This window comes from Molossus molossus, unplaced genomic scaffold, assembly GCF_014108415.1.
Source record: "Molossus molossus isolate mMolMol1 unplaced genomic scaffold, mMolMol1.p scaffold_m16_p_17, whole genome shotgun sequence".
Classification (NCBI taxonomy): domain Eukaryota; kingdom Metazoa; phylum Chordata; class Mammalia; order Chiroptera; family Molossidae; genus Molossus; species Molossus molossus.
In genome coordinates, this window is record NW_023425352.1 from 60242258 (window position 1) to 60255588 (window position 13331).

Here is a 13331-nt window from a genome sequence, read left to right on the forward strand (position 1 = left end):
CACAATTAGGCTTGGATTGCATAGTAATAAACATGTTGAATATAAGCAATAGTGTTAGTTTACAAATCTGGCCAGTTGCTATTTAAGTTGTGAGGTCATTGGTTTTTTTTTTTTTTTTTTCTTTTTCTATTGGTGCTTTTTTGTTCTTCCAAATTATATATGCTCTTGACAATTTTGGGGTGGGGGCAGAAGGTGGGTAAGAAAACAGTTTAGTTTGGCCTCTGTGGCTGCTTGTTTCCAGACAGGGTCTGGGTCCAGAGTAAGTCTGCCTTGGGCCCACTGGTAGTTTGTGGGTTCTTACTTTGTATAGGAAAGATTTCACAAAGGAAGTCCAGGTGATTTTGAGAGTATGTTTATTAAAGCTGGGGACAGTATAACATAGGAAGCACTTAAGGTAGAAGAAACAACAGGAGAAAATCAGAGAAAAGGGGGGCATTGGAGACAGGTTAAGGGGTAAGCCTGGGACAAGCTGCTGCTTCCTGCTGCTCCCCTGGTTGTAAGTCTCCTGGGGACCCACAGAGTTCAGGAGAAACACAGCAGAGATACAAGGCGTGGGTGTGCCCTAGCAAGAGCGGGCTATATGGATCTTTCATTGAGGCTTTTTTTATCTTTCTTTGCCCAGTGGGAATTGTAGGTGAGGTCTCAGGGGAAGGTCTTAACAGAATATTCATTATCATTTTAGGTATGTCCTTCAATATGTTGACTCATAAAAAATGTGAGCATAGAGAAGTCGGGTTATTTTCTGGCTTTATTTATTTATTTATTTCCCCTTCATTGATTTGAGAGAGAGAAAGGGAGAGGAAAAGAAACATTGATGAGAGAGAACATCAATTGACTGCCTCCCGCATGCCCCCACTGGGGACTGGGCCCACAACCTGGGCATGTGCTCTGACTGGGGATTGAACTGGCAACCTCTTGGTGCATGGGTCGATACTCAACTACTGAGCCACACCAGCCAGGCTGGTTACTTTTATTTTTAAAGAACATTATTGAAGAGACAGGGACCAGGACAGTCCAGAATGTGTAATCCATTTGCTCCTAAGTGTCCTTGGTTAGGAAAGATAAAACCTTGTGATTCATAAGCTGTCAATTGCTCAAATTGTTTAGCCTTGTTTAATTATTTTGTCTCTTTCCCTTATTCCACTTGTCAAGGTATTTACCTGGCTTTTTACTATCCTGCCACACTTCCACCAAAGTTTCTCACCCAAACTCAACATAAAGATTTTTTTCCTGTATCACCACTGTGACTGCAATTCAATGCCAAGGTATCTCCATATTTCTGTTTATTGTTTGCTTCACAGACTTACCTCTAAATGCCTATGCTGTGGGGGAGGGGAGAAACACCAAGATCCAGTTAGAGTCTGGCCTCTCTCTGTGCCATGGTGTTACCTCACCTGGATGGGATGCAGTTTACGGATTCATAAAATTAATGACTGATACCATTTGTCCACTAAGATCCTTTGGTGCTTCAAGCCATGATAGTACCACAAATGACAGGATTTTATGCTTTTGGCATTAAGAAGTCAGAATACTCCTCTCATTTGCTGCATAGACTGCAGCAGAAGCTAAATGAAGTGTTCATGGGAACGAGAGGCCAATCCAGCAGTAAAGGAGACACTCCTGTCACATGGCTCAGTGTGCATGGAGCTAGGTGGGCTGTGGGCAGCTCGGAGTCATGAGGACATTCTGCATTTATCAGTGAAAGTAAATCCGATAGCTGAACTGGATGGACAGATCTATACTACAGACTATTTGAGAAAAGGTTGAATCAAATGTGTGATAATGTATCAAAATTGATGTACAAAAACAGCATTTGCTTGGAGAGATAATTCACAGCATTTTATTCATTAATCCACTTCACTCAATAATGTGCCATACTGTTCCTGGCACATTAATGACAGTAATTGTCATTACTTCCCTTGGAGAGGACCATGCTAAAAAAATCTGAGTTGGATTTCCATTGTTTAACTCTAAAATATTTTACATTACCAAAAAACAACCCCTAAACAGAAGAGAAACAGAAGGAAAGATTGAGATTTGTAGAAGATGGATTTCCACTAGAAACAATTCACAGTCCATAACCTTTCTGAGTTGTGCTTTTACATGGGGCCTTTTGGGATGGGGGTAGGAGGGTTGTTTCTCAAAACACACAGCATGCCCTACTGCAGCGATTTTCAACCAGTGTGCCACAAGAATTACTAAAACATGCAATACCTTAGACTGTTTAGAAAAAGAACAGCCAACTCAATAATAGCTGTTTGGTTTGGTTTAAATGAATCAAAATTATACCTTTTTTTGTCACATCAGCAAATATACTTTTTAGTGTGCCACTGAATTTAATAATTTATGTATGAGATGAAAAAGGTCGAAAATCAGTGCCCTACTGTATCATGCAGGAAATATAAGGCCTATTCTCTAGAGAGCAAGCAGGTGGGCCCTCATGGCTCCCAAAGGAGGCAGTCATTCTACCAGGGTTAGGGGAGAGTCAATGACCCTCCTGCCTCAACTAGTCAGTAGTAATAAGGTATGAGGTGCAAGGGAGGAAGAGGTAGTAACCAGCTGAATCACCCATGGACTAGAATCTCTAGAACGGGAATGTTGGTGTTGGAATAGCCAGAGGTAAACAGAGACATCTACAGTCTGGCAAAAGGGACCAAGAATAGGAAAGTGTGAAAAAAACGCAGGTTTCCCATCGGTGGACCCACAGAAAGGTGGCACTCCCAGTTAAAGACAGTCCTGTGCTTTTCTTTGAGACAAATGTACACCAAATGGGTCCTGCAGTTTTCACATAAAAATTGGAATAACACTAGAAAGTGTAATCAGTTTCCCTCCTTTGGTCAATAAATACTGATAGAACACCTATGTGCAAGGCAACCGGGCAGGTGCTAAAGAAAAAATAAAGCTGTCTAAGATGGTCCTGACTTGAAGGAGTACTGTAGCAGCGGCCATCAGACCCCTGCACCCTACACAGCACCATGGAGGGAAGGACCTCTCTGGCTGGCAGGATTAGGGAAGGCATTCTCCAAGTCGCTCCTCTTGGGTGTCAGCATGTCTTCCGTACCTTCATGTAACTGCTCAGCCTGCCTCATTTCAGGCACTTGCTTCTCTTCCCTATCTTTCTTGGTAGTGTGAGAAATGACAGTGAGAAGATCAGATCTTGCCTCACTGGTGCTAATAAATGTGTGTAGAATCGATGTGTTGTGGACACGTCACTTCATCTTGGTCCAGAGAGGTGGAAAAACTTTTGGGAAAGGACAGCGAAGATGGAGGTGGTACAGATGAGGTGCTTTAGTCAGGGGTGGGAGCAAAGGTACACCAACAGGCACATTTAGTACCTGGCTTAAACCAGATGAGAGGGGAGCACAACACAACCACAGGCTTCAAGAGAGCTGGAGGTACTTTGCCAGGCAGGTTAGTCTGCAGAACTGGAGAGCTAAAACCATTTCCTATTAGCTACTCAAGCCCAACCAGAGCATAGGAAATAATGAATAACTAGAGGGTCTTAACTTTCCAGAAAACAGAAAGACGGAGTAAACACACCACCCCCCAATAAATGTGAGGTTGGATGTCAAGGTGTAGAGAAAACTTCTGGATATCTTTTTTTAATCCTCACCCGAGGATATTTTTCTATTTATCTTCAGATACAGTTTGGGGGGGGGGGGGCATGGACATGAAAGGGACACATCGACTGGATGTCTGAACTGCAACCAAGGTACGTGCCCTTGACTGGAATCGAACACACGATTCACTGGTCCGTGGGGCCGACACTCTAACTATTGAGCCAAATTGGCCAGGGCTGGATATCTCCTTTAAGTTTGTTTTTGGCGTTTTGGTCTGTAAGCAATCAAGATGGAGAGGGAGGCAATCCCAAAGAGGAAAGTCTGTAGGAACCAGAGTAGTTGAGCTTGACCATTTGTGATGCCTTTAGACCTAAAAAAAAAAAAGAAAACATTTAACCACCAGAATTTTAATGTTATGGTTTCATAGGAGTTATTGTTTTCTATTTTTATTATTTTTAATATTTTTTTCCTTCATTGATTTTTAGATAGAGAGGAAGGGAGAGGGAGAGATAGAAACATCGATGAGAGAGAACATTGACTGGCCGCCTCCTGCAGGCTCCCCATTGGGGGTGAGCCCATAACCTGGGCATGTGCCCTGACTGGAAATCGAACCGATGACCTCTTGGTTCAAGGGTCAATGCTCAACCACTGAGCCATACCAACCAGGCTATTTAAAAAAAAGATGTACTTCTATCTACTTTCACTGGGTTTATTTTGCCATTTCCTCCAGTTTCTTAACTCGAATGGTTAGATCATTTATTTTCATTTTTCTTGTGCACTGAGGATGGTACACTCTTCTCTGAGAAGCAGTCTGGCTACTGCTTAGAGCACTGTATTATAACACTGTTTCTCTCATTATTTTAATGTGTCGATAGGGTTCAAAAGTACTGATATGGCTTCAGATCATGTGTTTTGAAGACAGGCCAGATGTGAATCGTAGCTTGGCCAACTACCAGCTGTGACCTTGGGTGAGTCACTCATTCTCTCAGAATCCGTTTCCTTGTCTAAAAAAATAGGAATAATGGTATTTATCTCATCAAATTTGAAATGAGTTATGAGATAGTAGACACAAAGTCCGTAATAAAGGGCTTGGCATATAGTAATAAACAACACCTGTAACTAAACTGCTTGAAACAAAGCTAAAAAAAAAAAAGACCCAATTGAAGTGAATGGCTTGCTACAGTCTCATTGGTATATAAATAAGTCTCACGTAGATGTCTTTTTATTTAAAACAAATTTAAATACATGTAAAAATAATATACAGTTGACCCTTGAACAGCAGGGGCCAAGGGCATTGATCCCTCCACATAGTTGAAAATCTGTGTATAACTTTTGACTCTCCCCAAATTTAACTACAATTGGCCCTTGGTATTTTCAGGGAATTGGTTTCAGGACCCCCTGGAAATCAGAGGGTGCTCAAATCCTTTATATAAAATGGAGTAGAAGAATGCAGAGTCGGCCCTCCATATCTGTGGATTCCCAACTGTGGGTCAAAGACATTATTTTCAATCAGCAGTTGGTTGAATCCACAAATGTGAAACCCATGGATATGGAGGGCTGACTGTATTTATTGAAAAAACCCCATGTTCTTCAAGGGTCAAGTGTAATTTTCCACACTAACAAATTAAAGGAGAAAAATCATTTGATCATCTTAACAAATGCAGAAGCATTTGATAAATTTCAACATCCATTCTGAATCTAAGGTCTCAGCAAACCTAAAAAAAAGAATGAAACATCCTTATTCTGATAGAGGAGATATATACAACTCTAGAAAAAACATGATACAAAATGTTGAAGTCTTGCCTGGCCAGTATGGCTCAGTGGTTGAGCACTGACCCCTGCATCAAGAGGTAATCGGTTTGAGTCTTGGTCAGGGCACATGCCCAGGTTGTGGGCCAAATCCCCAGTGAGGGGCATGCAGGAGGCAGCTGATCGATGTGCTCTGTCATTGATGTTTCTCTCCCTCTCTCTTCCTCTCTCTAGAATCAATAAAGAAAAAAAAAATTTAAAAAACAACAACAAACAAAATGTTGAAGTCTTTTCCTTTGATCAGGAACAAGGCAAGAATGCCTACTATCACCACTTCTAGTCAACACTGTATTGAAGACACTAGCCAATGTAATAAGAATCATATAGAGGAGATACACAGAATTGAAAGGAAGAAATAAAACTGCCTATATTTCTAGACACAATTGTGTAACTAGAAAATTAAAGAAATATACAGATGAACTGTTAGCATTAATAAATGAATTCAGCAAGGTCACTGGGGGTAAGGCCAATAGATAAAAATCAACTACAGTTGTCCCTCGCCACTTCGTACTTCGACTTTCGCAACTTCACTTTATCGTGGTTTTTTCAAATATATTCATTAAAAAGTTGATCAAGACAGTAAAAATGACAGTCGTGCTTGGTTATCTGAGTCCATTATACACCCCTGTATTACAATTACAATTAAAATTACTGTACATATGGACTGTAGGTCTATGTATTCGAGCACCCCAGGAATCCTTCAACGCCAGGTGTACCCGCTCAACCACTCCTTGTGTGTGGGCAATAACTTGTTTCAAAAAAATTGGGTGTGGTGAAACCAAGCCAATCAGAGCATGCTGTTCACTGATTGGCTATCCTATCCTCTTCCTATCCTGGCCACTGATTGGCTCGGCCTCATTCAAGTTTGTTTCTCTCATACATGCTTCTATACCACTATGCGTCAGAAGCATCTTTGCTCGTGTTTGCGATTTCTGAGAACTTTTATCTAAGCCCCACGATGGCTCCCAAATGTGCTGCTTCTTCTAAACCGTCTGATGATAAAACTAAGCACCAGAGGAAGATGCTTACTATCCAGGAGAAGGTGAAACTATAGGGTATGATCAAAGATGGCAAGAAAATCGTGGAGGTTGCCCACCATTATGACTTGAATGAGTCTACTGTTCACTCCATCCGTAAAGATGAAAAGAACATCTGTGCAATGGCTACTGTCTCTTTCAACAAGGAAGCAAAGCGCATCGTGACAAGTTGTAATAAGTTCATAGTGAAAACGGAGTCTGCCCTAGCCGTTTGGATCAGTGACAGCCACAAGAGAAACATCCCGTTGGATTCACCGGGCATTTGGGAAAAGGCGAGGTGGATGAACTTCAACCAGGACCCTCTTCTGCAACGTTCATGGATTTCACAGCGAGCAAGGGTTGGTTCGAGAAGTTCCAGAAGAGGTATCATCTAAGAGTGACATTCTCCACAGAGAAGCTGCCTCTGCTGACCAGCCTGCAGCAGAGGACTATGTGAACAACGCGTTCCAGAAGATCCTTGAGGAGGGCAAGTATCATCCCGAACAGGTGTCCTTAACTGATGAGGATCTGGTGGAGATGACCAAGTCTGTGAGTGAGGAGGAGGAAGAGCAGCCCAAGGTTCCTGGGGGTCAGGAGGAGGAAGGTGGCCTTACACTTGAGCATCTCTCGCAAGTCGTGAGAACTATTAAGGTAGTATAGGACATGATTGGCGAATGGGACCCACAAATGATGTGTGCTTTGCGGTTCTAGAATGCACTTGATGGAGCGATAGAACCCTACAAAAGCCTCCTCACACATATGAAAAGACAGCGCCAGCAACTGCCTATTGCGATGTTCTTCAGCTGTGCACCCAGACACCCACTGCCTACAACCAGTACTCCTTCAGCGGAAGATGATGATGCATCTGCTGAGGATATTGCACCACCTGAAGACTCTCCTACTGAGGCCGTGCCTGCAGAGGAACAGTAACTTTGCTCTTCTTTGCTGTGCAGTACATCTCTTCATCTTCATCACTTCATCATCAAACAAGTTGCATTATTTTCATAGGTTAGTGGTTGTTTGTAAGAACTGTGTGTGTGTGTAATTAAATGTACAATAATAATAATATGATATTTGTAACATCTAATATGTCTTATTTTCTCTAATATATTGGGTAATGCGAGTGTAATGGTGACTAAAGGGTGTTATTTCATGTCTAGAGGGCTCTAATAATGTTAAAAAATGTATTTAGAAGGTCATAAACAGGTTTTCTATGCTCTAACTGAGAAAATATTCGCTTTATAAATAAAGAATCCTACTTCGTGGAAATTCATTTATTGTGGTAGAGTCTGGAACTGATTAACCGTGATAAACGAGAGCAGACTGTACATTCATACACTCTACCAGCAAACAATAAAAAAATGTCCAGGATGTATGAGAAATTCATGTTCATGCAGTATTGTTTATAATAGTAAAAGCTAGACTTAAAAGTCCATCAGAGGAGGAATTTGTTAAATACAGAAATTCTAAGGTACATCCATATAATAGAATACTATGCACAAATAAAATGGATGAGATAAACATCTAAGTATAGACATGGAAAAACAGGCACATAAGACAAGGAAAAAAGTGATAGAAGAGTTTAAATCTATATGCATATATAGTATGGTGGCTATAAAGTCAAACATATAGTCCAATCTTATCTCTGGTTAAAAGGAATTCACCAAAACCTTTTTATTGCTGGATAGTGTGATTTGGAAGGCTACAAATGTACTACATGTCTTTGTGTATTGACTCATTCATTACTTAAATTTATTAATTCATTCATTTATAATTCAAAAGGAATATTCATTCTGTTTTATAGTGACCACTGATACATTGGCATGCTAGACCATAAAGAAATGATTTCAAGAACAAAATAATAGTGACCTAAACTCTCCATGCCTGTTCTCCCTCCCCACTTCAAAGAACTGGATAGGATGTCAATGAGTCTTTTGTTTTTCATTAGAGGCCCCAAACCAAGAACAAAATAGGTATCAAGTACTTCAGCAATGTAAGTTGAGGGGCTGGCCCATGAACCTCCGAGCTAGAATTTCACTGAGAGGCTGAAGAGGCCACTGGAGAGAGGTACTCGTGCTGCGGTATTTCCTATCACAAGTCGAGCCCATAGAACAGCTTCAACAGAACCACTTGGGGGACATGACACAGTCCCCTGGAATCTGAGGGAAGGGATTAACATCTGATTCAAAAGTTGAAAGACTGGTCGGCTTGCATGAGATGGGTACATGGCTGCACCGGGAACAGCACACACTTGCAGATTTATCCCACAGGTGGGACAAAGAGACTGTTATTGTGAGACATACAGATCATGTGGAAGAGCACTGGACATGAGTGGGCTTACAGTGGACCCAGGCCCTGAGGCTTAACTGAAGGGTAGAAGATATCTCAATAAAAGGGAATTTTCCCTCATCATAAATTTTTAGAGGAATTGCAAGTGGCATGCTAGAGGGCATGTCTGAAGGAACTGTCAGGGGAACTGCAGAAGGGAGATCCCTAGTGATAGGTGGTTTCCCCAAATCCACCAGGGCCCCTTTGGAGAGAAGAACCAACACTGGGTATGCAACATCCATAGCACCCAGCTGCCTGCTCACGAGCCAGACGGTGCCCCATTGCCCCTAACTACTCCCACTACTTCAAGGGGCCACAAGAAGCTGCCAGTGAGTAAGGGAAAAAGGTGGAAGAGGAAACATCGAATACACTCTCTTCCCCACAGCAGGCTTCTGAACCCCACCTGGACGAGAGCAGACATTCCAAAATAGATAAACGTTTATAGTTTTAATAAAGACATTAGACAAGACTGTATAATATCACAAGGAAAATCCATGGAGCTGCTTCACATTTCTTCCAGGGCGAAGGTGGGAGACAGGCAACTATCTACAGGGTGAGTTTACTTGGAGAGGGTGAAAAAGAAGCAAGCTGCTTTCTGTGCTTTCCGGGAAAGTCCAGCTGCTTAACCAACCGGAAGGCAGAGTAGCATAATCTGTTTAAAGCACTTATCAGTGTCTGGCTTAGTGTGTACCCAATAAATATTATTTTTATTAAGTCACAGTAGTAATAAAGTACCATATTTTCCACTTTTAGAAATAATACAGCAATGATAGAGGTGATAGTTAATCTTGACCAGAAAAAAATCAATTGCAAAGCAATTTGGCATCACTGTAACCACCTCTTTCATTACACCATACTTTCTATATATGCTACATGAAGGACAAATGTAAAAAGAATCTTTACTAGTACTCTCACACAGTAGTAATCTACACTGGCATCTGCTGAGTGGCATTTAGTAAATGCAAGCTTGCACTGCATCCCAGATTGAGCTGTGGAGCTTGTAAAATAACATATTCCCATGTCCAAAGCAAGGCCGAGCAGATCAGGATCTTGTGAGTCTGGAAACCAGGCCTATGTATTTTGAAAATGCCGCTCAGGTGACTCAGTTGTGAAAGTAGGACTGAGAATCATCAGCCTTGGTCAGTACTTAAGCTTTTTTTCAAACTAGAAGGCAGCCTTCTAATTTTTTGTTCTCGTTTGGGCTAATAAAGAGAATTTTTTTTAAAATAAGAAAAACTCGCCCTGGCCAGTTTGGCTCAGCGGTTGGAGCGTCAGCCTGCGGTCCGGAGAGACCCGGGTTCGGTTCCCGCTAAGGGCACGTACTTCGGTTGCAGTTTGTCCCCGGCCCTGGTTGGTCGTGCGGGTGGCAGCCACTTGACGTGTCCCTTCACGTCGATGTTTCTCTCTCTCTCTCCTTTCCTCTCTCTCCCTCCCACTCTATCTGTACAAAAAATGGAAAAATATCCTCGGGTGAGGATAAAAAAAAAAAGAAAAAAAGAAAATAAAATAAGAAAAACTCATCTAAATTAAGTAATTAAATAACTGATTAGCGATCACAAATGAAATGAATTCATTCGTTAAATATTTATTGAGTACTCCCTCTGGGCTAAGCTCAGTATTAGGTGTGCGGATTCAACTCTATCCTGAGAATGCTCTCAGCCTACAAACACATGAATTATTTAAATGTGGCTACTCTCAACTTATATTGGATATCAAGAGAAAAGTGACAAATATCTTGTAAAAACACTTACTTGCACAATACCATGGCATACAAGGACTCTCCCATGTGAATCAGCCAGGCAAGCCAATACCTGAAACAAAAGTCAGCAGGTTTAAGGTGATGGTTATCTGCTGATGAAATAGAACACAGAAACCTCAAAATAAAGGTGCTTTAATGTGATCTACCACCTCTTAGATCTCTGAAGGCAACTGCAGGCCTCCCAGGTCTACGATAAGACTACAACTGCAGTGTCTACATCTCATTTCTGCAGCTCTCCTTACCCATTGTGTAGAAGAGTGTGATGATGGTCCACCAAGTACTGTGTGAAGGGGCCCAGGGGCCCTAGGCTCCCATAAGGAATGCTCTGAGGCCAGAAGACAGCCCACTGAAAGAGAACCAGAAGCACAGAATATCTATTAGGTCACTTACATCAGCAAATGCTTATTTTTGAGAGAGGCTATGAAATAATCCAGATTCTATAAGAACAGACCAAAGTAACTCTGAACTAAATCATTTGGGGTTCCACTCTTGATTTCTATTGTCTAAAAACTAATCCAGTGGGAGATTTATGCTGAGGAAACTATGTGGTTATCAGATTCAGTGCCCAGGTTGGATGCCTTCTTTTTTTTTTTTGAATCCTCACCTGGGGATATTTTTCCATTGATTTTTCACACAGAGTGGGAGGGAGAGAGTGAGCAACACATTGACTGGTTGCCTCCCGCATGACCCCAAACAGGGCCAGGGGTCGAACCGCAATGGAGGTATGTGCCCTTGATGGGAATCGATAATGCCACTCTTTGGTCCTTGGGCCACTGCGCTAACTACTGAGCTAACTACTGAGCTAAACTGTCCAGGGCATGACTTCTATTCTTAATGAATTCCACCCAAACATCATTTTATACAGGTTATTAACAAGTTTCAAGAGTTTATGTGCCCTGTCTAGCTTCTTTACTTCAGAAACTATGGCTTTCGTCAAACCCCTATTTAATTTACAATTCCGTTGTCTCTCTTCACTTTTTCTAGCTCTGAAACTGGGACTGATCCACCACACAGAATTGGAAAACAGGTGAGATCAGGCTTGTGAAGTGCTAACAGCAACTACTTAATCACATAAGGTTTTGTACTCTTACCAACTTTCCCTCAGTCTCTGTGTTGTAACCACTGTCACCTTAGGCTTTTGAGAATAAGTCCCAATAGGTCCAAAATTTATTGTCCCATTTAGAATTCAGCCAAGAGCAGTACCACCTCTCCCATTATGTTGTTACACCTAAAATTTAAATAAAGTGTAAAACATCACCCCACCCTCCCAAACCAAGGGGAATGGAATGGGCACCAGCTCCACAATATCCCAGTTGGAAGCACCAAAGCTTTCCTCCACACTATAGTGAATCAGAGACACAGAATCACAGAACAGAAATGCACCTTCGAAAATTTCCAGTTCAACACGTCCATTTTACATAGGGGGAAATCAGGACAAAGGCGGTCCGATTTCACAACAAGCACCGTGGACACGACAAACACACTTCTAACCCCCCGTCTCCAGGATCTCCTGGGCATTATCCAAACAGTTTTACCTTCCTTCAAATTATACCCACTCAGCCCCCAACCTACTTTTCCATGTTTCCCCCCTTATTTTTTAAACAAACTGTCAGCCAGACAAAAGTCGCTTCTCGTCTCATTAAAGATCCCTGTCTTCTTGGTTTCACCGTAACATTTCTATCCTCCCTGTCCCTTCTTGCCAATGAAGTCCTCCCCACCCTTTACGCTTATCTCGGTTTTCTCGCAATTCCCACGGCCTCCGATATTCTGCTCCGGGAGCCCTACCCCGACCTGGCAGGCCTACGGCAGCCTGTAAACGTGGCCCCCTCGCGAGTGCTCAGACGGGGTTCAATCTCGGTCCAACGGCAGTAACCGCGAGCGGAGACCACGCCAAGGCCGGCGCACTCTCCCGCAGAAACCGGCCTAGGAGCCCAAGGCACTTCCGCTTACTCCAGTAACCTAGGCAACCGCCGGAGCGCAAGCGCCTGACCTCGCTGCCTGGAGCCCAGGCGCTGCCCCGGCTGGCGGTCCACAGACAGCCGCCGCGCCCACGCCTCACCGTGAAACATCCCAGTGCGAGGGCTGTGACCAGCGAGGGCCAGGGTCTGGCGGTACGGAAGTAGGCGTCCTTGCCGGCCCCCGACTTCGCCGCCACCATTTTGAAAGATGTAGACACTGAGCCCTTCGGTGGAGAGCCGCCCCCGCCCCCGCCCCCGCCCCCGCCCCCATGTAGGGAAAGCCCGAGTAGCCGGTTTCCCGGGGCCTGGAGCACCGGCGGAAGGTGCGGGTAGACCAGTGCGCCTGCGTCTTTCTCCGGCTCTAGAGTCTCCTCTCCCGCGGCTCCGACAGCACCAGCGCCGGGTTGCGCCTGCGCGACCTGTCCTCTCTCTTCCCGCAGGCGCGGATCCTGCGTGGACTGGAGCGCTCACTCGCTTTCCTCGCTGCCCTTACCGTGTAATAGCCAAAAGAGAGGGTGATGACCGCGAACCAGAACAGACTGCCCCTCTGGAAGTAAGCCTCATCGTCCGCCGCCTTCCCCATCCCTGCAGCAGGTGCGGCACGCGCAGCGGGGCATCGCTTCCAGCCGAGAGGAGGCCGCGTCGGGGGCGGGGCCTCAGCGAGCGCTCCTCCCTTCCTTCCTTACCTCCCTCCCGCCGGGAGGCGATTCTGCGGGTTTAGGACTTCCTGAGCGATTCTTGCTGAATTGTGGCCTGGTGGGCTGGACATCATTTGTGGGACAGACCCCTCTCTCATTGTCACTTTCCTGCATTTAAGATAAAGGTGTTGAAAATATGTGCTTTACGTACAAGTCTAATAACCACAATGCTCATTTTTGAGCTTCAGCAGGGCTGTGCCTGG

At 43.7% G+C, this 13331-nt stretch overlaps 1 protein-coding gene across 2 annotated transcripts; it reads right to left on the minus strand.

Annotated features, from left to right (window-relative positions):
- Positions 1–3706: 3706 nt before the first annotated feature.
- TMEM254 (transmembrane protein 254) lies at positions 3707–13048 on the minus strand. Of its 2 annotated transcripts, none has more exons than XM_036265589.1 (4): positions 12924–13048; positions 10715–10818; positions 10465–10524; positions 3707–3930 (listed from the first exon to the last, which is right to left on the minus strand). In XM_036265589.1, the coding sequence occupies exons 1-4, from the start codon at positions 13011–13013 to the stop codon at positions 3810–3812; spliced, it is 375 nt and encodes a 124-aa protein (XP_036121482.1). In that variant the 5' UTR covers positions 13014–13048; the 3' UTR covers positions 3707–3809. The 2 variants fall into 2 exon arrangements, with proteins under 2 accessions (XP_036121482.1, XP_036121481.1); XM_036265588.1 differs by lacking the exon at positions 12924–13048 and adding an exon at positions 12532–12632.
- Between the last annotated feature and the right edge of the window lie 283 nt (positions 13049–13331).

Excerpts from the sequence above, each read along its gene's own strand:
- TMEM254 (XM_036265588.1), bottom strand. The coding sequence starts at position 12,630 with ATGGTGGCGGCGAAGTCGGGGGCCGGCAAGGACGCCTACTTCCGTACC. Across the intron at positions 10,819-12,531 it reads TCGCACTGGGATGTTTCACG|TGGGCTGTCTTCTGGCCTCA; the intron begins GTGAGGCGTGGG and ends GTTCTCTTTCAG. Across the intron at positions 3,931-10,464 it reads TATGCCATGGTATTGTGCAA|GTCTAAAGGCATCACAAATG; the intron begins GTAAGTGTTTTT and ends TTTTTTTTTTAG.